The sequence below is a fragment of the Microcaecilia unicolor genome, chromosome 3 (genome assembly GCF_901765095.1).
Source record: "Microcaecilia unicolor chromosome 3, aMicUni1.1, whole genome shotgun sequence".
NCBI lineage: Eukaryota > Metazoa > Chordata > Amphibia > Gymnophiona > Siphonopidae > Microcaecilia > Microcaecilia unicolor.
Window position 1 is genome coordinate 418,569,151 of NC_044033.1, and position 26,467 is coordinate 418,595,617.

The 26,467-nt window shown below is 43.7% G+C and overlaps 1 protein-coding gene across 11 annotated transcripts in view; it reads left to right on the plus strand.

Moving 5' to 3' along the window:
* The window catches only part of PUM2 (pumilio RNA binding family member 2), a 334,312-nt gene that overhangs the window by 285,274 nt on the left and 22,571 nt on the right, over positions 1 to 26,467 (plus strand). For 9 of the 11 annotated variants that reach the window (XM_030198823.1, XM_030198814.1, XM_030198820.1 and 6 more), the window contains 3 exons: positions 2,676 to 2,810; positions 3,074 to 3,211; positions 11,127 to 11,252. In XM_030198823.1, coding sequence (XP_030054683.1) covers positions 2,676 to 2,810; positions 3,074 to 3,211; positions 11,127 to 11,252 — 399 coding nt within the window. The remainder of the gene's footprint in view (positions 1 to 2,675; positions 2,811 to 3,073; positions 3,212 to 11,126; positions 11,253 to 26,467) is intronic. The other 2 variants (XM_030198826.1, XM_030198815.1) reach the window with 1 other exon arrangement.

The following is a 26,467-nucleotide window of genomic DNA, read 5'->3' on the forward strand; positions in this document are numbered from 1 at the left end:
AGTCCCTATGAGGTATCCTGCTTAAACAGGTGAGACAGGGTTTTGTTCTCTTTGAGTTGTTTAAGTCAAGTGAGCTCTGCAGCCTGGCTGGGCAAAGGAATCATGATGCTAATCAGATTCTCACTGTTGATTATGAGCTCCAACGTACAAGAAAGACCAAAGTACTCCAGCCAAGAAAGATTACAGCTAAGTGTCTTCAATGTCGCCTTCGGCACCTAACCACCATACCTCTATTCAGGTAATCTAGACTGTCCCCACTTGACACTTCTCCCATTAGATTGTAAGCTCTTTTGAGCAGGGACTGTCCTTTTTGTTAAACTGTACAGCGCTGCGTAACCCTAGTAGCGCTCTAGAAATGTTAAGTAGTAGTAGTAGCAGGGCTTTTTTTGAGGGGGTACTTGGGGGTACTGAGTACCAGCACCTTTTCCACTGTCTGCTAAAATTGACCCATTGTCTCCAAGTTTTAATGAAAGAGCTGAGGCTCTACACACCAATTCTTCCTTATCACAGAAACTGTGACTGGTTGCAGGGGGCCTGGTTGTTGTGGGGTAGGTTCCTCAGTGATCACCCCACCCCTGAAGGGTGCCAAGGCATTTGAGTATCGGCACCTTTTTTGCTAGAAAAATCAGACTGAGTAGTAGTAAGTGAATCACGCACCAAAACAAGCACTAGGAACAAGTTTAAAACAAGAGAAGGACAATAGAGTGACATACTTACCTGCTTCAGAGTGGGAAGTACAGGAACCTAAAAAAGAATACATTTACACAAAGGATCAATTCTTATTTATTCATTTTAAACATTTGGTTTACAAAGAAAAAAAAAAATTCTTTGAGGAAATATTACAGAGCACATGATACACTTTCATAATAAAAAATATTTCAAAGTTATATATAACTCATAGCTCTAGTTAGTCCACATTTAGAGATCCAAGAAGTCCTATATTAACCAAGAGGAGTTGGTAATTAACATAAAAGGTAATCAGAGATTTAGCTTCTTTAACTTATGCCCTTCGTCTATGAGGATTGTCCATATTGCGTCCTGGCCTTTATAAATTCAAAAAGTTGATCAACCTCATAGAAAGTATATTTCTTGTCCCTATACATTACAATACATTTACACGGAAAATGCAATTGAAATTTTGCCTGTAGTAAGATCACATCTTGTCTTAATTCAAGAAAATTTTTTCTCCGTATTTGTGTCCACTTAGATACATCAGGAAAGATGAGAATTCCCCCTCCTAGAAAATCTATTTTAGTTCTTTGAAAATAAAGTTTCAATATAGCTTCCTTGTCTTGAAGAAAAACGAACTTCACAATTAGAAGGATCAATTCTTAATATTCAATGGTATAGTCATCCTTTATATTCAGTAAGCTCCATAGGGTCTGCTATCGTGATCCTGGTAAGGACGGGGACTGGGTCAGTTGGTGAGGGGAAGGGGGCTTGCAGCCTAACATCAATTTTGGGGGCAGTGAGCCCTGGAGTGCAAGCACTAGTGAAGGCTTCCACATGTTGGCCTCGTGCTCACATGTGGGGGCCTCCAGGATGGGAGGTGTGTTTGCTGGGAAGGGCCAGGTGTTCTGAGAGGGGTGATTGTGCTTTTGGGTGTGCTGTCAGGAGGGGGTTTGGGGAGACCTGTATCAGGATGAGGAGCACCTATTTTTTCATGGAGAGAGTGGTGGATGCTTGGAATGCCCTCCCACGGGAGGTGGTGGAGAGGAAAACGGTAACAGAATTCAAACATGCATGGGATAAACATAAAGGAATCCTGTTCCGAGGGAATGGATCCTCACAAGCTTAGCCGAGATTGGGTGGCAGAGCCAGTAGTGGGAGGCGGGGATAGTGCTGGGCAGACTTAAAAGGTCTGTGCCCTGAAAATGACAGATACAAATCAAGGTAAGGTATACACAAAAAGTAGCACATATGAGTTTATCTTATTGGGCAGACTGGATGGACCGTGCAGGTCTTTTTCTGCCGTCATCTACTATGTTACTATTCCGGGAAAGAGGGTGGCGCTGATCATAGGTTTGATACCTTTTGCAAAGGGAGCAGCAATTTTTAGAGAGCTGCTTCCATGTTGGTGGGAGGGGAATACATTTGTTTTCCCCATGTCCAGCTTTCTGTGGTCACTTGCTCCTTCTGGACATAGGAAGGCTGCAGCCATGCTCCTATTTTACAAGAGGCTTTTACGTTTGGCAGAGTCCCTTGTAAAATATTGTGTATATTCTATATATCCTGACTTAGACATTGGAATTCCCCGCTTCATGTCCTGTTTAAAATACTGCTATTTACTGCTTTTGCTTTTGAAAAGACTTTTTATATCAAAGATCTAGAAAAGATAAGCACATTTTGAGCATGTATTAATTTTCTTTGTTTTTGTTTGACATATTTTTTTGGTGTGGGGTTGTTAGGTTTTGTTTTCATATTTTTGTGTGTATATTTGAGTGGAGAAGTGAGAAATTGGATATTTTTGTTTGTTTTGTGGCCTAAATAAAGTTCTGTACAACACTGTTTGTAATCTACATTTCTAGCTGAATTATTTAATAAGTGACAATAGAAAGTATATTGTACCAGAAACTAAATCAAGAAGGGTACCTTCTTATAGCGCTATAGAAATGATTAGTAGTAGTAGTAGTATATTTACTTTGGGTGTAACCATCACAATGTTTTTCTTACAGTTTGGAAGTATGGATCAGAAGTTAGCCCTAGCCACTCGCATTCGTGGTCATGTTCTGCCACTGGCTCTGCAGATGTATGGCTGCCGTGTTATTCAGAAAGCTTTAGAATCTATTTCACCTGACCAGCAGGTAATTGTAAGTTTGAGCACTGCTTTGGGTTTTTTTGTTTCCTAATATAATATTCTTGTTCCATAACACAACTCTCTTCACTTTTCTTTCTTTTAAACCTATATTTAACTATCTATTTCATTATGGTCTGTTTTTATTCTGCCATATGCGTATCTGTCTATGACATAGTTTATTTGAAATCAGCTATATTATTGTTCAATGCCAGATTTATCCTTTTTTGTGATTTTTGACCATTTAACTGTTTTTTTTAATTCTTGGTTGGTTTGCAGAGTGAAATGGTAAAAGAACTTGATGGACATGTTCTGAAGTGTGTGAAAGATCAAAATGGAAATCATGTTGTGCAGAAATGCATTGAATGTATCCAACCACAGTCGCTGCAGTTTATCATTGATGCTTTCAAAGGACAGGTAGATAACTAGCTTTCTGAAAAGTATTTCTGCTTCAACTAATTGTACTAGCCATTTCTGTGTTTTTATTGAGTTTGATATACTCCCTTTTACATTCAAACACCAAAGTGGTTTACAATTAATAGTAGAGAGTGTGACATACAGGGAATTACAATACAAGAAAGGATAAATGAGAGAGAAATAAAAGAAGTTAATGCAATAATAAATCTGGTTTAAGTCTGCACAAAAGTGTGCCTTGCCAGCACCCAACCTACACCTATCACCCATCAAATGCCAATGTAAAGTGGGTCTTCAAACCTGCTTTAAACTTATATGAGGCCTCAGATTGGAATGAGTGTGGGATTGAGTTCCAAAGGGCCAATGCCATAAAGAAAAGTCATATGGCTAGTTGATCTTGTCTTACACGTGTGGCTGAGGGAATTGATAAAAGAATGAAGTGAATGATCAAGAATATGAAGGGAGAAAAGATACTGTAGATTACCAGTGTTATAAAGCTTTATAGGCCAGAACCAGGATCTTAAATTCAAAAGACCACAGGGAGCCAGTGATCACATACAGTAGTCAAATCTATTCACATGACTTTGTATTCTAATAGTTGTGTTTTGGATGGCCTGAAGATTTAATGTAACTGAAGCATCAATCAAATTGTGTTGAGCTGAATTATCCAGATGGATAGCTCAGCAAATGTTACGGCTGCAGAGTATTTAAAGCAATCTTGACGGTGGAGGAAACTTGGGCTTCAAATGATAGTTGATAATCAATTACAACTCATAAGTACTTACTAGAGTCAACCAGAGAAATTAGAGAATCATGTAAGCTGGGAGACATCAAACAGAACCACCAATAATTTAAGAACCTATGGTCTTACTAGGTTTTAATTTGAATCATGGATAACTAAGTTGCTACCGTACTGAGACAGTGATTCAGTGGGTCAAGGTCTGGAGTGTTTAGATCAGTCAATGTAACCAGAGGAACAACTTCACCATAATAGATGGCTCTGATGCCTAAGTCCTGCATAAGAGATTCCAGTAACCTGAAAAAGATGTTGAACAAGCAGCTAAGCACTGACCAGGTCGATCTCTTAAAGCCAGAAGAGCAGGAGGTAATATTCTGCTAAGGTGAAAGTGGTGATAGATCTAGGGAGACTGCCAAAGCAACCTTGCCACTGTTGAGAATACTGAATTTTGCTCAAAAGCGCAGCCCAGATGGTTTCAGTGCTGTGGCCTGATATGAAGCCAGACAGATGAGGATGAAGAATGCTGGATTTAGCAATGTAATTCCAGAGTTGAGAAAACGCCATTTCAGTTAGCTTGGACAAGTAAAGAAGGTTTGAAACCAGTCAATAGGTTGCAGCAACTCATGAATCAGTATTGGATTTCTTCAAAGTTGGATGAACAGTAGCTTGCTTCCAGTGGTCAGAGACAGTTCCAGATAAAAGCTATTCAAAAGGAGGCAAACAAATAGCTGTTTTCCTGATCTATTTGGAGGGTACTGGACAGAAATCATGGCAAGAAAAAATATTAGTGGTCACATTAAAAGATGTCCAGGGCTGGGAAGCAGACCTGATCAGGGCCGACTTATTAGGAGTGGTTACATTAGAAAGATGTTGATCAGGTTTGATTGCGAGGGTTAAGCACTGTTTCTAAACCAGTGCTTATTAATCTTTTGATGGCTGTGACCTCATAATTGCTGTGTGTGAGTCCTCAGAAGTGCAAAATAATGATGCACCAAGACTGTGACCCCATTTGGAGTACGGACCTAAAGTTTGGGAAGCTGTTCTCTAGGCCATGAAAACACTGTTAACTGTCTTTAATCTTAGAGTAAAGAGCAAAGTTATCCGCAAAGGGTATCTGAGAGGATGAAGATGATGTTTTGATGCTGGTAACTGTTAAGTCTGATATTACAGAAGAAGTTGCTGGAGCAGTTGGTTGCAGCACTGATCTGTTGTAATATGATCTCCTAGCTAGCTTTAATCCTGAATAGTAGCAATGGTGCTGGTCTCTACAGATAGCCAGAGTGGTCTATGACTTTTTTCTCCATATTCTCTCACTCTCCTAGCCTGTCGCTTGAGCATGTGAAGGCCTCCTTAGTACCATGGGTGTTGACGATTAGAACAATGGTGCGATGATGTCAAAAGTCCAGTTCAAGGTTGTATTCCATAAGATGGCCTGTATGAATATAGATAGGGACTCCAGTCCTTGTGGAAACAATGGATAAAATGGCACCAAGGTCTCTAGTCCTGAATACGATTTCTAACATAGCCAGTAGGTGACCAGAGAGAACGAGAAACCTGAGCAGGGGCCAGGGTAAGGGTGATAGGGTTGTGTTTGGACCAGGATATAGGAAAGGGGGTAGAATCACTGGGCCTTAAAATATAAAGACAAGATTGAGGGTGTAGTCAGCTATTTGTCTAGGAACAGAAATATGTTGGCCTAGATCTTAGTCTTCCATAAAAGTAGCAAAGTCCTCCTCTGGTTCTGATTAGGTTTTCAAAGTGAATGTTAGTCACCCAGCAGTAGAAAGTTGGAAAAATGCACCACAGGCTCTGAGATGGTTTGACAGAGTTCTTCCCAGATGACTGCATATAAACATGGTAAGCAGTAAAAAAGAAGTAAGTGGATGATAGGCTTGGAGAGAGTTCTTAGTAACAGGGATTCAGGATATTTTAAAGAGTCATGTGAAAGCTCATAAATTAAATGTGCAACTGATTATATGATGGCAAATATCCCCCCTCCTCCCCCCCTCTCAAACTGGTGAATGTATTTACTGAGAAGGCTGAATAACCTGGAGAGGAGGCATTGTGATAAGATGGGCTCATCACCATCCCTCAATCGGATCTCAGTAAGATGACATAAATCTAGATCATGATCAGAGATGACATCACAGATTGCAGCTGTTGTAGCACACAGTGACCTACAGTTGAGTAGGCCTTGGAAGAATCAGCCTGGGAACAACAGAAGGGGCTTTGCTGAGCCCAGCATTAACAGTACCTCCTCCTCCTCCCCCCCCCCCCCCCCCCCCCAGTAAGGCCATCTATAATAACTTTAGAAGATGTTTGGGCAGCAGTAGACTCCATGCATAAGCTCTGTACATTATTTTTTCAGTTTTCTACTCAAATTTGGCCAAAACTCAGTTGATGGAGTCTGAGTCCAGTTTTTGGAGCAGGAAGTGAAACATATTAAAGAAATACAAGCATCAATGGTGGTAGATAACTTGGCAACACATCGAAAGCTGGAAAATATGGAAAGTAAAGCTAGATATTTAAACTTCTGAATTTTCCATGTGTTTGTTCAATGTCACCTAAGGATATGTTTTATAAATATTTGAAAGACATTTTGAAGTTTCCAGAAACAACTATGCAGCCCTAGAATAGTTTGTATTATGTTATGGAGTGGAACAATAGCCTAGTGGTTAGTGCAGTGGACTTTGATCCTGGTGAATTGGGTTTGATTCCCACTGCAGCATCCTTGTGATGCTGGGCAAGTCACTTAACCCGCTTTGGTTGTAACCACAGAAAGGCGGTATATCAAGTCCCATTCCCTTTCCAGCTACTACCTCAGGGTAAGATAGACAAACACAATCTTTAAACTTGGCATTGGATGTCAGTGGTTTACTGGAAACCTCTGAGGACTTTATAACTGGAAGAGCCGCCTTGTATCTTTGGTTTTTGCTCAGGACAAAGACTCCATCATGCATTAATATTTCTGCTATCAGAATCTAGCATTTCTGGGAAGTAAAATACATATATTTCCTGATGTTTGTAAGGGGAGCACTTGCTTGCCCAAGAGGCAAGAGGTGCTGGCCCTGGGTGCAAAAGTTTTCCTCAGATTTCCTTGTAAATGCATAATACAATATAGAGAGGCCTTCTTTACTTTTTTTGAATTTGAACAATTGCAAACTTTAATTCTGAGCCAGTCATCTATCATGCCAGTTGTGAATTCAGCAATTAATGGATAAAGAGATTTGAGAATATGGTTTGAGAATTAACAGCAAAATGTATAATTGTAACAGTTTCCTTCTTTTTAGTTCTCTGACTTTGATTCTTGGATCTCCCTAGTTTGTGGTCTAAGATCTCCTAGAGGGTGAGACAAAAAAAAAGTAACACCCTATAGTTTTTTTGCTGTTTTCTCAGCAGCCACTTGGAATTTCAATGTGACATTTTACAGCATTATTTTGTTACGATCTATGTTTATGTGCTGAGTGTAATGACATTATCTTTAGACACAGCAAAGTTAGACTTTTTAGCGTGACCACCCAGCAATTTTCACGCATTCAAAAATGTTTGCACTGTAAAACTACCATCTTTTGGGGGTGGGGTGGGGGGAAACAAACCCGGGTATCAGATTAAGGTTAATGACAGCACAGTGACATAGACTTTTGTCTGGGGAGCGATGTTGGAGGCCTATCACAATCTCCACCCAACACCACAAACAGTCACCAAACTTAGGAAGCGCTGTAGATGATCTGGGACAGCTTACCACAGGGACCAATCAACAAGGCTGTTAATTGCTTTCCAAAGTGACTGAAAGTATGTGTTAAAGCTGGGGGGGTGACTGCAAAATTCTGACATATTGTTAGTTGTATTATTTGAACAATGTTATTTTAATGTGTTTTAGCTCTACATTTTTAACTGTTTTCATCTCCACCACTAATACTGGAAGGCTGTTCCACAAATTCACCACCCTTTCTGTGAAGACATATTTCTTCAGGTTACTTCTACGTCTATCCCCTTTCACCTTCATCCTTTGCGTCCTCATTCCAGCGTTTCCTTTCAGTTGAAAGAAACTTGCCTCTTTATGCCTCATAGGTATTCATATGTCTCTATCATATCTCCCTTCTTCCAAAGTATACATATTGAGATCTTTATACAAAGTATACATATTGAGGTCTTGAGTGTGAGTAGCTCGTGATTAGTGCAGGAGACTTTGTTCCTGGGGAACTGGGTTTGATTCCCACCGCAGCTCCTTGTGACTCTGGGCAAGTCACTTAACCCTCCGTTGCCCCAGGTACAAAATAAGTACCTGTATATAATATGTAAACCTCTTCTAGGTGGTATATCAAGTCCCATCCCCTTTCCATTCCCTTGAAGTCTGTCCCCATACACTTTATGACAAAGACCACTGACCATTTTAATAGCCGCCCTCTGGATCAACTCCATCCTGTTTATATCTTTTTGAAGGTGCAGGCTCCAGAATTGTACACAGTATTCTAAATGAGGTCTTACCAGCACATTATATAAGGGCATCACCATCTCCTTTTTCCTACTGGCCAATCCTCTCCCTGTGCACCCAAGCATCCTTCTAGTTTTCACGATCACCTTTTCTACCTGTTTGGTCACCTTAAGATCATCATGTATGATCACACCCAAGTCCCGTCCCTCTTTTGTGCACAAAAGCTTTTCACCCTCTTAAGCTGTACCATTCCCTCAGGATTTTGCAATCCAAATGAATGACTCTATTTTTTAGCATTAAATCTTAGCTGCCAAATTCCTGACCATTCCTCTAGCTTCACTAAGTCCTTCCTCATGTTATCCACACCATCAAGGGTGTCTACCCTATTGCAGATTTTGGTGTCATCTGCAAAGAGGCAAACCTTACCAGATAGCCCTTCAGCAATATCGCTTACAAAAATGTTAAAAAGAACCAGCCCAAGAACACTGGCAACATCAGTAACATCAACATGGCTTAAGATAATTAAATGTTGTGTAATAGTAATATGCAAGTATGATGACTAAGTACGTAAAATTTCTCGCTGAAATTCAAAGCAGTTGCTGAGAAAATGGCAAGCTGAATTTTTTTTGCCTCTCCTTGTATATTCCTTATTGTTATCTTTATTTTTATTTTATTTTCCGTAAATTGGAGAATTTCTTGTCAAGATTGTTTTGTGTTGATTATTATGTAAAATTTATAAACATTAAATTATAAAGGTGCCAGAATTAACAAAAGACTACACTGAAAAAGAAATTGCTAAGGCAGCATCAGTCATGAACAGATTGAGTAAGAGATGGGGTCATAAGAAACTAACAATTTGAATGAAGAAGATGTATGTGTGTATTAGTACTACAATTTTATTATAATGGTGGAGAAACTTGGACAATAAAAACTCTCCGAAACAGACAAGACCGTTTTGATTCATGCAGCTCAAATGTTAAGTGGAAGATAGGTTAAAACCAAAGCAATAACAGAGACAACTAACAGCCAACAGAACAGTTAGTAAGATACTACAACAGTAGTGACTTAGATGGTTTGTGTAATGGTTGTGCAGTACATACCAAGGTAAGCCATGAACTGAAAACCAGAAGGGAAAAGAGGTCTAGGAAGGCCAAGACAGATGTGGTATCCAACATCTGAAAAGGATCTTATTGAACCGGATATCGCTTGGTCAGAAACAGTCGATGAAACACGAGACTAACAAGTGTAGAAGCTGTATCTGTCTGCCTTACACACCAATTGAGTCAAGAAGACATAGTTAGGGTTGCACATTAAACTTAAAAAACTTGAATGCAAATAACAGCCCCAACAATGACTTTCCCCTCCCTGTCAACTGCCCATTCGCTCACCAGTTAAACCCTTTACCTTCTTGGGTCTGTATCACCTATCTTTCTCACCCCTCAACCGTCCAACATCACCACGTCTCACCACCACCATCCTGCCTGTCTTCCTTTTCCTCTCCCCCTCCCACTTGCTTGTGCAGTCACTTGGTCATCAATGCCTCCGCATGCCATCTGGTTCCTCAGGTCTGCACAGTGGTGATGGCGGCAGCAGTAAAACAGAAGATAGTACATTGCCCTGTGTGCGCCACTGCTGGTTCTACTAGTCCCAAGAAGCAGGGATTTACATAATTTCTGATATAACTTTCCGTTTCTGGAACCATTGGATCAAGCAGCAACATGCACTGGACAGTGCCCTCATATCTGCCTTCGGTTTATTGTTGTTGTTGCTGCTGCTGCTGCTACCACCATCACCCTGTAGTCCCAGGGATGCAGTGATCCTGGCAGAGGAACTGGTGATTGATTGATTGAGTGAGTGAGCATCCAGAAGGAGGAGATGAAAGGGAGACAGATGGGGCAAAGCATGAGGATGGTGGTGGTGTGGAGGTGAGAGGGGGGAGATGGGATGATGCTAGATGATAGGGAGTGAGACAAGTGATTCGGGATTGTGGGGGGAGGTAGAAATAGAACAATACTGGATGGTGAATGAAAGACAGAGGGGTGATGGTGGGGGAAGAGAGAAAGGGGTGATGCTGGATGACAGAGAAACAAAGACAATGCTGGATGAGAGATTTCTGCACTTTTATAGTTGATTTCACAGATAAAGATTACAGAATCTAGAAGGCTTTTATGCTGATAGATACTGGGTGGCACAAAAATTAAGTGGCTGAATATTTGAGGCTTTTCCACGCTGCAGTACTTTACTGGTATCTGAACACTATAAGTGAAATCTACTTTATTTCTAAGAATACAATCAACTAGTTTATGTTTTTAGAAATAATCTCACCCACTAATTTTGCCTTATTTGCAATTGGGCATACATGGGGGCGGTGTCGTGAGTAGAAACATGGGCAGGGTGCAGAACTATGTGCATAACTTACATAATACTGTAAATTTCCCATGTATCACTGGAACATAGGTGCACATGATGATAGCTCTATCGCTTTTGTAGTTGCTCATGTCTGAATTATGGGTGTATAACTTTCCTTTCACACTAGTATTAGGTGCATACATTCCTTCATAGAATAGGCTCTTATTAGGTGCCCTCTGGGTGCCTAATTATACATGTTTATATTATAGAATTATCTCATTCTTATATTGCTGAAAAGAAGTAGGGATTTGATATGCCATTTCTCTAGGCTACCCAATTTGATATTTTCCTACATCAACTTCCAGGAGATTCTAATTAGATTCTTACTTTTTAAGGTATTTGTACTGTCAACACATCCTTATGGCTGTAGAGTGATACAGCGTATTCTAGAACACTGTACTGCTGAGCAGACCTTGCCTATCTTAGATGAACTACACCAACATACAGAACAATTAGTTCAGGTATGTGATTGATCAACTATTCATTTTGTCTACTTGCTTTTACCCCTGTTTGTAACAGAAATCAAATTTGTTGCACTTAGCACACTAACTCTTACTGTGGTAAAGAAGTTGGGGTGCTTCTTACCTAAAACCAGGCATATTTTAGGGGGAAATGTTCCAACTGATAATTTATCAAGAGGACTCATGAATTATTTCTTCCATCACTGCATCCTCCTTACCCTCTTCTAGTAGTCATACTCCAACAATTCAGAAGCATTAGCTCGTTGTGAAGAAGTATGACAAATTAGAGGATTGAGCAGCAGAAGGAGGGTTGACATACCTTTTGTTCTGCCTAGATAATTGCTAGTAAGCCAAGTTTTTCTATAAGAAGGAGAGGAATTTTATTTTTGATACATTTTAATTTCTACTATGGGTAGCGTAATTCTGGTTTTATTACTATTTTTAGTTTCAGGAAATTTTTTTTTAGAGGAGAATAAAAGGCAGGTTTTCTTGTACATTTTTCTATGAAGAGAACAAATATGATACTTTTTGGATAATTTCCATTTTACTTTTTCCCTATGGTAATATATCCTGAGTAGGGTGTCCGAGTTAAGATATGGGTTGAAAAAGGGTATCCTGATCAGTGCCTGCAAGATAGCCCTATGGCCCACTGAGCTCCTTTATCTATCCTGCAGCAGCTTTCCATTTAGGGGGCAGTGACAAAAGCGGCGGCTAGATTTGTGTTTTTTTGTTTTGTTTTGTTTCTTTTACATTCCTCCTCCACCTCACACCAGCAGTCCTCTTTGGCTTGCTAGGAGGAGGAGGAGAGCAACAAATCAGGCTTTGTCATCAATATCTTTTTCTAGATCTGTTGGGTCACGCTTTGAACCTTGAAGTACTGTGATGTCCCATGTGGTTCAAAGTGTGATGCAATGGATCTATTTATTTATTGATTTATTTATTTACCGATCTAGACGGCACAGCTCGAGAAGCCCAAGATGCTGAACTGCCATTGTCTTCCTAACAAGCTAGGATGGGCCAGTGAGAGGTGAGGAGGAAAAAGAGAAAAATAGCTTGGCTGCTGCTGAAGCACTTCTCTAGACCTGTTTTTGCTGCTTTCATTCTCATTATTACAGCAATATAATTGGACCATGAGTAAGGAGAAGGGAGGTGCCAACATAATGATGGAATGGGAGGACTATAGTGAGTGAAGGGCTGGGGCGACAAGAGTGGAAGGGATCTGAGATCCAGCACGATGGGTGAGAGACGTGGGAAAGAGGGATAGATTGAAGGTATCAGAAGGGGTATGGAAATGGAGGGAAGAGTGACTGATGGGATTGGAGGTACAATGGGGCATGAGGGAATTAGCCTCCCCTCATTCAATCCTGGAACCCCTTCCCTGCTTCAGTGTCCATAGGTGCTGGCTCTGCAGGTACCATGGACACTTCAGAACTCCCAATATTGAGCAAAGCCCATCAGTGTGTCAACGGAGAAGTAATATGTCTATAGCTATGTGATGCAAGGTTCCACTTTAAGAGTCACCGTCCAGGAAAAGGGTCTAGATGTCATTGTTGCACCCTACGCCTGGAATAGACTTCCTGAGCCCATACGTCTTGCCCCATCCTTGACCATCTTTAAATCTAGATTGAAAGCCCACCTCTTTAACATTGCTTTTGACTTGTAACCACTTGCCTCCACCTACCCTCTTCTCCTTGTTCCTCTACACATTAATTGATTTGCTTGCTTTATTTTTTGTCTATTAGATTGTAAGCTCTTTGAGCAGGGACTGTCTTTCTTCTATGTTTGTGCAGCGCTGCGTACACTTTGTAGCGCTATAAAAATGCTAAATAGTAGTAATAGTAGTAGTACATGTTGAAACCCTCTGCTTAGCAGATAGAATGTTAGGAATTAGTAGGAAAGGAATGAAGAGCAAAATTGAAAATATTTTAATGCTTTTGTATCACTCCATCAAATATTGTATTCAGTTTTGGTCACCACATCTCAAAAAAGATATAGCAGAATTAGAAAAGGTACAGAGGAGGGTGATTAAAATAATAGAGGATGGGAATACTCCCTATGAGGAAAGGCTAAAGAGTCTACAGCTGTTCAGCTTGGGGAAGAAACAGCCGAGTAGGGAGATATGATAGAAGTCTGTAAAATACTGAGTGGAGTGGAAATAGTAGATGTGAATTGCTTGTTTACTCTTTCCAAAAGTTCAAGGAGTAGGGGGCATGCAATGAAGCTACTAAGTAGTAAATTTAGAACAAATTGGAGAAAATATTTCTTCACGCCACATGTTATTAAACTCAAGAATTCATTAACAGAGAATGTGGTGAAAGCAGTTAGCTTAGCGGGTTTTAAAAAAGGTTTCCATATCATCATGCTGATCAATCCATAGACTGGTGGGTTGTGTCCATCTACCAGCAGGTGGAGATAGGGAGCAAAGCTTTTGCCTCCCTATATGTGGTCATGTGCTGCCGGAAACTCCTCAGTATGTTCTCTATCTCAGCAGGTGGTGGTCACACACAGCAGCAGCTCTGGCTAGGTCTCCAAGCCTAATTTTTAGGTTTTGTTGAGTACCTGGGGTTGAGGGCTCTTCTTGAACAAGTGCAAACCTGGTGGTGCCAGGTCCCTCCTTTTCTACCCCCTCCCGCTGGCTCCGTTAAAAAAAAAATTTTTTTGGACGTCCTTAAGGGCGTTTATTTCAACGTTTATTTAAACGTTTATTGCAGCTACTCACTGGGACACCAGTTCGTTACAGCTCGGAGCGAGAAGCAGGTAATTTTTACCTTTTTGTAGCGGGCAGGGGGTTCCCCGATCGGTCTCCACGTGGCCTATGGCGTCGGAGGGCGAGGGCGCAAAGAATCGCTCCCCGGACCGCGTGTGCGCTTCTAGCGGGGATGCGGGGGTCTTAAAGTCTGATTCGCCCTTGTTGGGTGTCAGTTTGGAGGCCGGTCAGTGTCCCGGTTCTTCCTCCGGTGCGGCGGTTTTTCCCGCCATAAACGCCCATCCCCCGCTGCTCGCCTCCGCCATCTTGGCCGGCCACTCTGCTCAGACGGTTTCTTCTTGGGCCGCCCTCGAGGTGGGAGACGTTAATTCTATGGCCGCCCTTGATTTGGACGACGGCAAAAAAGCGGCCAAAGTTAAGCGCCGTTCTTCCCGCGCAGCTCCTTCGCGGAGTGTCGTGCCGGACGCCATTTTGGATGCGCAGCATGTTTCTCCCCCACTCTTGCGAGCGCCGGTTGAGGGTGCGTCTAGGGCTGTGGCCCAGGCTGCTGAAGTGCACAGTCTGGGGGGTTTCTCCCCCGAGTTCATTTTGCTGCTGCATCAGGCCTTCCTTATGCAAAACGCTGCCCCGGCTTCCTTGTCCAATAAAGGGGTTGAGGCCCCCGGAAGTAAACGCCCTCGGGTGGATTCCCAGGCCTTAGAGGACTCCGTCTCCTCTGATGTAGATGAGGGCAGCGTATCTGGGTTCTCCCAACGGTCCTTTGGGGATTCCTTGGAGGAGACGGATTCCCGCTCGGATGGAGCGGATGACCCCTCTGCAGCACGGATTTTTCGCTCAGAGGACTTGCCCAACCTGTTAGTGCAGGCCATGAGCATTTTGAAGATTTCCTCTCCGGAGGACGTCTCTCCCTCAGCCCCTGTTGGCTCCGCCATTATGCTGGGGACGAAGCGCCCGCCTAGAACCTTCCACGTGCATGATGCCATGCACACCTTGATTTCGGCTCAATGGGATGTCCTGGAAGCAAGCCTCAAAGTGGCTAGGGCTATGTCCCGCCTCTATCCTCTGCCTGAGAGTGAACGGGAGGCCTTTCTTTGGCCTACCGTACATTCTTTAATCACTGCGGTGACTAAGAAAACGGCGTTGCCCGTGGAAGGTAGCACGGCCCTAAAGGACGCCCAAGACAGAAGATTGGAGGCGGCCTTAAGGTCGTCCTTCGAGGCGGCTGCTTTAAGTTTGCAGGCCTCAGTTTGCGGCTCCTATGTGGCCAGGGCGTGCCTGACAATTGTGCAGCGGGCTTCCCCCTCGGATCCTTCCTTGAGGGCTGATTGGCCGGCCCTGGAATCGGGCTTGGCTTATTTGGCAGACTTGCTGTATGATGTCTTGAGAGCCTCGGCTAAAGGTATGGCTCAGACAGTCTCTGCGCGGCGGTGGCTTTGGCTGAAGCATTGGTCTGCTGACCACGCCTCTAAGTCCTGCCTGGCTAAGTTGCCTTTTAAAGGCAAGCTGCTCTTTGGGGTCGAGCTGGACAAAATTGTGACCGATCTCGGCACGTCTAAGGGCAAGAGGTTACCAGAGGTCAGGGCTCGGGCCAGTGCTCGCCCTGGTAACTCCAGAGGACGGTTTCAGGAAGCCCGTCGGTACCGCCCGGGCAAGTCGGGCTCCTCTGCCCCCTCTTCCTTCAAAAGGAACTTCTCCCCCAAGCAGCATTCCTTTCGCAGAGACCGCCGTCCCGGAGGTGCGCCCTCCGGTCCTCCCCCAGGGTCTCGTACCCAATGACGGGGCCCTGGTCCATGGCCCACTGCAGATTGGAGGACGTCTGTCCTCGTTTCTGGGCGAGTGGACCAGGGTAACTTCAGACACTTGGGTGCTGGAAGTCATCAGAGATGGCTACAAGCTAGAGTTCTGCCGACCCTTAAGAGACGGGTTTGTACTCTCTCCCTGCAAGTCTCCGGTCAAAGCTGTGGCAGTGCAGCAGACTTTGGACAATCTGATCCGCGTGGGTGCGGTCGTTCCGGTGCCAGTAAATCAGCTTGGCAAGGGACGTTACTCCATTTACTTTGTGGTACCAAAGAAAGGAGGTTCTGTACGGCCTATCCTCGACCTCAAAGGGGTCAATCGGGCCTTGAAAGTTCGACACTTTCGCATGGAGACTCTCCGCTCTGTTATAGCGGCAGTGAAGGCAGGGGAGTTCCTGGCATCCTTGGACATCAAGGAAGCGTATTTGCATATTCCCATCTGGCCTCCTCATCAACGCTTTCTGCGTTTTGCAGTCCTGGGCCGACACTTCCAGTTCAGAGCCCTCCCGTTCGGGTTGGCTACTGCTCCGCGGACCTTCTCCAAAGTAATGGTGGTCATCGCGGCCTTCCTGTGAAAGGAAGGAGTACAAGTCCATCCTTATCTGGACGACTGGTTGATCCGAGCCCCCTCTTATGCAGAGTGCGGCAAAGCTGTGGACCGGGTGATTGCTCTTTTGAGCTCCCTGGGGTGGATCATCAACTGGGAGAAAAGCCAGTTGCGCCCGACTCAGTCCCTGGAGTATCTGGGAGTTCGATTCGACACCCAAGTGGGCAGAGTGTTCCTGCCAGACAATCGGATTGTCAAGCTTCAGGCTCAGGTGGACCAGTTCCTAGTAGCCTCTCCCCTTCGGGCTTGGGACTATGTGCAGCTGTTGGGCTCTATGACGGCCACGATGGAAGTAGTGCCCTGGGCCAGGGCTCATATGAGACCACTACAACACTCTCTGCTGCAGCGCTGGACTCCAGTGTCGGAGGATTATGCTGTGCGCCTTCCCTTGGACCCAGCAGTGCGCAAGGCGCTCAGCTGGTGGCTGAAGACAGACAAGTTGTCTGCAGGAATGCCTCTTGTGACCCCGGAGTGGATTGTCGTCACGACGGACGCCTCTTTGACGGGCTGGGGAGCCCACTGCTTGGGAAGGACAGCGCAGGGGCTCTGGTCTCCTGCAGAGGCAAAGTGGTCTATCAACCTCCTGGAACTCAGAGCCATTCGGTTGGCGCTTTTGGAGTTCCTCCCGGTACTGGCGTTGAAGCCAGTACAGGTCCTGTCGGACAATGCCACGGCTGTGGCCTATGTCAACCGCCAGGGAGGTACCAAGAGCGCCCCTCTAGCCAAGGAGGCCATGATTCTATGCCAGTGGGCGGAAGCGAACCTGGAACAGCTGTCAGCGGCCCACATTGCCGGAGTCATGAATGTCAAGGCGGACTTTCTCAGTCGCCATACCTTGGATCCCGGAGAGTGGCAGTTATCGGCTCAGGCGTTCTTGGACATCACGAAGCGCTGGGGCCAGCCGAGCCTAGATCTGATGGCGTCATCGGCCAATTGCCAAGTGCCGCGCTTTTTCAGCAGTAGATGCTCTTCTCCAACAGTGGCCGACACAGGAGCTTCTCTATGTGTTCCCGCCCTGGCCCATGTTGGGCAGGGTGCTAGACCGGGTGGCAAAGCATCCGGGTCGGATAATCCTGGTGGGTCCAGACTGGCCCAGACGTTCCTGGTATGCGGACTTGATCAGGCTCTCAGTGGACGACCCTCTGCGACTGCCAGTGGAGCAGGGCCTGTTGCATCAGGGTCCCGTGGTGATGGGGGATCCCTCCCCCTTTGGTCTTACGGCCTGGCTATTGAGCGGCAGCGTCTGAGGAAGAAGGGCTTCTCAGACAAGGTCATCGCCACTATGCTGAGAGCGAGGAAGCGCTCTACTTCTACTGCTTACGCCAGGGTTTGGCGTACCTTTGCAGCGTGGTGTGAAGCAGGCTCACTTTCTCCCTTCACTGCTCCAGTCTCGTCAGTGTTGGCGTTCCTGCAAGAAGGTCTGGAGAAAGGCCTGTCGCTCAGTTCCCTTAAAGTCCAGGTAGCGGCTCTGGCTTGCTTCAGGGGCCGCCTGAAGGGTGCTTCCCTGGCTTCGCAGCCAGATGTGGTACGTTTTCTCAAGGGAGTTAATCACCTGCGCCCTCCTCTGCACTCAGTGGTGCCTGCGTGGAATCTCAACCTGGTGCTAAGAGCCTTGCAGAAGCCGCCTTTTGAACCCTTGTCGAGGGCATCTCTGAAAGACCTGACGTTGAAAGCAGTCTTTTTGGTGGCTATCACTTCAGCCAGAAGAGTTTCCGAGCTCCAAGCCCTATCATGTCGAGAGCCTTTTCTGCAGTTCACTGAGGCAGGAGTGTCTATTCGCACAGTGCCTTCCTTCCTGCCCAAGATTGTTTCTCGCTTCCATGTGAATCAGCAGCTCTGTCTCCCATCCTTTTGTAGGGAGGACTACCCAGAGGAGTACTCTGCTCTCAAATATCTAGATGTGAGACGAGTCATCATCAGATACTTGGAAGTGACCAATGATTTCCGGAAGTCGGATCATCTGTTTGTCCTGTTTGCAGGTCCTCGTAAGGGTCTGCAGGCTGCTAAGCCTACAGTGGCAAGATGGGTCAAGGAAGCCATTGCAGCGGCTTATGTGGCCGCGGGGAAGGTGCCGCCTATCCAGCTGAAGGCTCACTCCACTAGAGCTCAGGCGGCCTCGATGACAGAGGCCGGGTCCATCTCCTTGGAAGAGATATGCAAGGCGGCAACTTGGGCATCGGCCCATACCTTCTCCAGGCATTACCGCTTGACTGTGGCTGCTCGGGCGGAGGCCCGGTTTGGAGCTTCAGTGTTGCGGTCAGGGATTTCAATGTCCCGCCCTGGGTGAGTACTGCTTCGGTACATCCCACCAGTCTATGGATTGATCAGCATGATGATATGGAAGGTAAAATTATGTATCATACCTGATAATTTTCTTTCCATTAATCATAGCTGATCAATCCATAGCCCCTCCCAGATATCTGTACTGTTTATATTCTGGTTGCATTTCAGGTTCAAGTTTAGTCTTCAGTTCCTGTTCAGGAGGACTTCGTGTTCAAGTTTTTTCAATTGGATTCTTCAAGAGTTGAGACGAGTTTGTGTTACAGTGAGCTGCTGCATTCCTCTCCCCTCCGTTTTACGGGGCTGGATTGAGACCTAAATTCTGCCGGCGCTCCCTCCCGCTTCGTGCGGCTGTAGGGCAGCTTTGTATCCCTCCGGCTTCGGCGGTGTTAGGGTCAGTCAGCTCCTCCCGCGGTTGCGGTTGCAGGATAAGCCAGATCCCCCCCCCCGCATCGGCGAGGTGGTGTCCCTCCCCCGCTCCTCGGGGATGAGCTGGACAGATTCCCCTCCCCCACTTGTGTGGGGATGAGCTGGGTTAATTCCCCTCCCTCGTTTCGGCGGTGGTGAGCTGGGCAGAGTGTCCCTTTGTGGGTGTAATTCTCTAAGTGCTGAGTCCTGCGGATGGAACTTGGATATCGACATACTGAGGAGTTTCCGGCAGCACATGACCACATATAGGGAGGCAAAAGCTTTGCTCTCTATCTCCACCTGCTGGTAGATGGACACAACCCACCAGTCTATGGATTGATCAGCTATGATTAATGGAAAGAAAATTATCAGGTATGATACATAATTTTACCTTGGATAATTTCCTAAAACAAAAGTCTACAAGTCATTAAGATGGACTTGAGAAAACTCACTACTTTTTCTAGGTTAAGCAGCATAAAATCTGTTTTACTGTTTTGGTATATTTCTTAATACTTGTGACCTGGATTGGCCACTGGGGGAAACAAGATACTAGGTTTGATGGACCTTTGGTCTGTCCCACTATGACAAGACTTATGCTGTTATGTTTTTATGAGTTTAGCACCCCTAATTGTTTTGAAATGTTGGCTTCCATACCAAGATCCGCTTTTCTCCCCCTCCTTTCTCTGCCTCCAAACTCTTATTAATCTCTCCAGTTGTGCCACTATTTTCTTTGTCAGCTATTTTACTGCGCCCTACTTTAGTTACCTTCTCTATTTCCCTCCTGAGGTTTCCCTCTTTCCCTATCCCCAGATCTCTTGTTCTTCTCCTCTTCTCTATCCTCCTCCTCCCTTCCCAAAATTAATCACTAAAAGTTTTCTCCCAACCCCAAAAGAATATGGAATAAATTGAGCACACTATTTTTGTAAACTATAATGAAATTTTACATATTTTTAATATGCAATCATATGGAAAATTATGCAACTTATTCTCCCCTCACCTTCAATCAAAGCCATTAAAAGTAAAATCAGGTTACTTACCGTTTAACAAATATTCTCCATGCACAGCAAGATACAAATCCCCACAGCATGAGTGACATTGATGAAGCCCACATGAGGCAGCATCGCCAGCTTAGTATATTGTAGAAGCTTTTGAGTCACTTCATCGCACATGCACGCTGTTTCTGCCTGCTGCTGTTGAATGTGTTGTTCAGCTTAGTAACACAGTAAATTAACGCAGATAAAGACCTGCACATTCCATCCAGTGTTGCCAAGGTGAAGCTGCACCTGCCACTCTATGCAGGTTATAGTCATTTATGCATAATCATTGGTAGTTAAATATGTTGTAGTCTTGGGACAGTTTTTTTTTTATAATTGAAAGTATTGCTAATAATATTTAACTTTTTTATCTCAACATTAAGATATTTTCCACTCCCTCTTGAGATCCTTCATCCTCACGCGTAGCATATGATAATAAAGTGATATACAATATGCAGACTTGATCTACACCTGTCTTTTGCCATTTGCAAGACACATACCATTGAAGTCCGTCTGGCACTGGCCTTAGATCCCAACTACTCTTGTCCAGCATACCTGAACAGCAGTGTTTTGTTTTCATCCTCCTTCTATTTAGTTATCCCTTGTGTTTATCCCACACATTTTTGAATTCCCTTGTTGTTTTTGACTCAACCACCTCTCCTGGAAGAGCGTTCCAGGCATCCACTACCATCTCTGTGAAAAAGTATTTCCTAACATTACCCCTAAGTCTTCTCCCTGCAACCTCAATTCATGTCCTCCAGTTTTACCACAGCTGCAGTGGGAATCGAACTCAGTTCCCCAGGATCAAAGTCCACTGCACTAACCACTAGGCTACTCCTCAGCTAGTATAGGAGTGGATAAACATGCCCCACTGCAGTATGTGCAGACCAAGTTAATCCTTGTGTGTGTGAGTGAGACATAAACACAAGTACATAAGCACCGCCATACTGGGAAAAGACCAAGGGTCCATCAAGCCCAGCATCCTGTCTCCGACAGTGGCCAATCCAGGCTTTAAGAACCCGGCAAACACCCCCCCCCCCCAAAAAAAAAACAAACAAAAAAAAACTTAATTCTTAATAATGTTCAATGGACTTTTACCTCGGGAATCTGTCCAAACCCCCTTTAAATTCTGTAAGGCCAGCTGCTGTCACTACATTTTCCAGCAACGAGTTCCAGAGTCTGTCTAAACGCTGAGTAAAGAAAAACTTTCTCCAATTTGTTTTAAATCTACCATATTGTAGCTTCATTTTGTGTCCCTTGGTTTTCTTGTTGAAGTGTAAACAAACGCTTCACATCTGTCCGCTCTATTCCACTCATTATCTTGTGGATTTCTATCATATCGCCCAGTTTCAACTATACTGCAATGATTTTGCTGCATACTTTGCCAACAAAATTAAAAGTCTCCGCCAGGGTTTACAAGGAATCCCACCCAGTCCCCAACCAGTTAACTAGGGGTGCACAAACTTGCCCCCTCCTGACAGAGACAGATGGGACACTTTTAACCCAATGACAGAGGAGAGCCTTGACAAAATCCTAAGAGACCTTTGACCAACTACCTGCTTCCTTGACCCCTGTCCATCAAAGATAGTGCAGGCAAGTATAGGCCTCATAGAAGGTGCCACAAAAATTGTGAACACCTCTCTTTCTAATGGGCAACTACCAACAGCATTAAAAAGAGAAGCTGTTCGTCCTTTGCTGAAGGAAAACAACCTTGACCAGGCAAACTTGAAAGTTACCAGCCTGTATCCAACATCCCATTTCTAGGTAAACTCATAGAACAAACAGTCTATGTTCAACTTAATGATTGGCTAGAAGAGAGAAATTGACTGGAACCATGTCAGTCTGGATTCAGACCTGATTATGGAACAGAAACGGTCCTCATATCCCTACTAGATGATCTTCACAGAAACCGAGATAGGGGATTTGCCTTGGTGTTAGTATTGCTAGATTTCTCAGTAGCTTTTGACACTGTGGATCATGATATCATGCTAACACAACTGACAGAAACAGGTATCAATGGAACAGTATTTGCCTGGTTCAGATCCTATCAGACAGGCAACCATCCATAATGTTTGGCAGCAACTCATCACCATCATGGACACTCACCTGTGGGGTACCACAAGGATCGATACTGTCACCTATTCTGTTCAATATCTACTACTACTACTTAACATTTCTAGAGCGCTACTAGGGTTACGCAGCGCTGTACAAAATAAACAAAGAAGGACGGTCCCTGCTCAAAGGAGCTTATAACCTCAAGCCACTAACTGAGCTGATTCGTTCAATGGACACTCGGTTCTGCATCTGTGCCAATGATGTGCAGCTACTCATATTCATTGAACCTGACTTGCCCACAGCCTTGAATAAACTGATTACCTGTCTAACATCAATTCAAGAATGGGCTAGACACAACAAACTTTACCTGAACCCAAGTAAAACCGAGCTTCTCTGAGTCCCTAACACAAGTGGATATATACCTGACATCAAAATCCTTTTTGGGAAGTACGAACTCCCCTTCAAATCGCAAGTCAGGAACCTTGGAATACAGTTAGATTCAACACTTACTCAGATTCCCCAAATCCAAGCAACCTTGAAGAGCTGCTTCTACCATTTGTGACAGCTACGCTGCCTCTCTCCTTACATCTTATCCCAGTTGTGCATGCCATGATAGCATCAAGACTGGTTACTACAATGCACTGTACAATGGCCTGCACCAGCTTCAGTTGATTCAGCATGCAGCAGCAAGACTCACAGAAGGTTGCAAGCAACATGACCACATCACACCATTTTTGCAAAAACTTAATTGGCTACCGGTACAATACAGGGCTAAATTTAAAACTCTATGTCTGATCTTCAAGGCCCTCAAAGGAAATGGTCCTGAGTACCTGAAGAATAGGATGATCCTCTACACACCTCCAAGGACACTAAGGTCCTTTCAAGGACTAACACTAACCATACCCTCTCCAAAGGACATTACACGATGTGATACTCGCAAGCGAGCCTTCTCCAGAGTTGCTCCCACACTCTGGAATGCAGTGCCTGAAAGGCTCCGCTTAACACAAGACTATGTCTACTTCAGGAAGCAGGTGAAAGCTTGGCTGTTCAACCAGGCCTTTAATGGAAGAAGTAACTAACTTGTTAGTCTCACTCATACACACGAGTGATAACTGCAGCAGGACTTGTTTTTCCACTCCTACCCTAGCTGAGATAATATTAAACCATCTCTGACCTCATGTGCAACTTTCTTTAGTCACCTTATTTTCCTACTCTTCTTACTCTCTTATCTATCTATAGATTCTCTTACCTATCTATAGGTTCCATCTTTGCTTTACCCATCACTATCAATTTAAATGTTCTATTACGTATTGTGTTATTGTAAGTAGTATACTATGCCATACTTTTTTATTGCTTTTTGAATATTTTTACTGCTATAATTGCTATTGCTTATGTTTGATGTATTCTTACTGTACACCGCCTTGAGTGAATTCCTTCTAAAAGGCAGTAAATAAATCTTAATAAATAAATATGTTTGACTTTCCAAATCATATATGAAATTGTGCCTGCAGTGCTGATTGAACTTGTTTCCATTTCTTTACCGTTGCTTTCTTTTCATTAAAGGAACTTGATGTTGCTCTGACCCCCTTCTTTTAAAGGGGTCTGTTACATCAGGCAGTTTAATTTTTTATTTTCTTTGGCCACAATATCATTTTGGAATTCCTTGCATGCATTATAACAGTGGAAGTGCACTACTGGAACTTCCATAAAAAAGTTTAAAACATTTTTGTGTGGGAACATTTAAATCTTTATTCTGGTAGTAATTTTTGAATTTTAGTCATTTTTATTATCATTTGTTTATGAGTGATACTTATACCATTTTAGCGTTGATATTGTGGATGATGTAATTTTATGATGTTAATGTACCCACTTTGTAAGCTGCACTGAACCCTTAATTAGGGAATATAGCGGGTAACAAAAGCTTTATTGGTATTGGTCTGTAGACAACACCTGTGTGGGTGGAGGTTCTGTTTTCTCTTCCAAAAATGATCCATATTGCTTCTTACTGTCCCCAGAATATAGTTCCTGGGGGGAACAGATTAGCGAGGACTTGTATTCTGTTGTCCACGAAGAACACCTTTTCTTCAAGGACAAAGAGGATTTCAAGTCCTCATGAAATGGGACTCCATAGCTGCAGGTTGCCTTCAACTGAAAAAGCAAAATAACAAGGCACTGCATGGACACCAGCATGTTCTTTGTAGAAACTAGCCTTTTGAGAAGAACAAAAATTAAGGTGGCAGCCTGGAACAAAAAAGAAAATGGACCTAGGCAGTATAGAGGTTCTAATCCCTATAAAGATTTTGGAGGACTTGCATTGGAAGTCCTTTTCTAAATAGTAGTGGTTTGTGAATGTATGAGCAGACATCCATGTTGCAGCACTGCAAATATCCTGTATGGAGGCTGATCTCAAGGGGGCTACTGACGCCACCATAGCGCTAACATGATATGCGCTGTGATATGATCCTCAAGAGTCACAAACTTGTCTGGGATAAGCAAAGGAAATTCAGGCCGCAAGCCAGTTACAGTGTGTGTTTGTTGATGCCAGCCCCTACTCTAAAAGAAACACAAAGTTGTGTGGACTTAGTCTGCTCCAAATAGAAGGCCAAGGCTCCCTTGTAATCTAGGGCATGTGGTGCATTTTCACCTTTGTTGGCATGAAGTCTTTGGGGGGGGGGGGGGGGGAACCAAATGGCATCCATTTCATGAGGAAGTGGGATGAAGCATGCGAGAAAACACTGGACAAAATAGCACCACTTTTAAAAAATAAAAAACACCCAAGACTCTCTGGTTCAACTATGAGCTACTGCATATGAAAAATATGCAAGAAACTAGAAAGAACATGGGCCAAAAACAAAACAGAAATAAAAAGACATATGGAGAAAAGCTGTAAGAACATACAAACACAATATAAAGAAAGCCAACGCGGAATGCTACAACACATACACAAATTCAGAACAGACTAATATGAAAAAAATATTTGAACTCATGAACAAGCTACTGAAAACACAGGACGTACTGTCATCAACTGAAACACCACCTACTGCAGACGAGTTAGCTCAATATTTCAAACAAAAAAAAATAGCAAAGACAAGATCTAACTTCGCAATACTGCAAACATCCATCACTGACTTCCTATAAGACTGCGAAACCAACAACACCTATACCATGGCTTACAGAATCTGATCCGCATTCAAACCACCCAAAATAAGCACAGTAAAGGCACTACTGACAAAATACGCACATATGAAATGTCTGCTAGACAAATGCCCCAACTACATAATGAAAAACCCACTAGAATGGTTCATCGAATGCATCACCAAGCATATCACATACATGTTCATATTCATGTTAGCAGAAGGACAATTCCCAAAAGATTAAGGCGAAATCATTCTCACTCCAATCCCCAAGAACGCAACCAACAAGATCAGCGATCTCACAAATTACAGACCAGTGGCCTTAATACCACTATTGACCAAAACAATGGAGGAATTGGTAACACAACAACTAATGGAATACTTACAATTCTCAATCCTGCATAAATCCCAATCAGGTTTCAGACCACAACACAGCACTGAAAATGGTCCTGACCACTCTGATAATGAAACTTAATCAGCCAAGTTCAGAATATTCTATTAATGTAATTCAACATTTCAAGTGCGTTCCATCTAGTAGATCACACAACACTGATGACCCTGCTCAATTACATGGGAGTCAGTGGTACAATGGCTGCATGATTCAGCAGCTTCCTACAGACCAGATCCTACATTGTAAAGATGTCCAACCGGCTATCAACCTCCTAGATCTCTGAGTATGGGCTCACCAATCATGCCAACACTGTTCAATGTAATGATGGCTCCACTAGGGAAAAAACTGGAAATAGATGATGTCACTATTTATATACCTTTCAACAACAATATCACAGAAATAATGGACAAAATTAAAACAGGTCTGGACCTTATGGAAAACTGAGCAGAAACTTTCAAACTCAAATTAAATAGAACAAAACCAAATTCCTGGTACTGTCAAGCCCGCACAACCCCACAGCCCACCAAAACGTCACAATCAACCACCAAATATGTCAAATTGAAACACAGTTAAGCATACTGGGAATCATTCTTGACAAACACCTAACACTTGATAGTCAAATAGCAGTAACAATAAAATGTTTCAGAACTCTATGGACACTGAGAAAGATCAGAGGCTAGACAGTCATTCCAGATAATAGTACAATCAACGATACTTGTCTGTTCTGTCCTATCATATAATGGATTTCCTAGTTTAAACTACTTTGTGTGTTATTGTGCAATCTTAGATTTGTAAACCGTTCT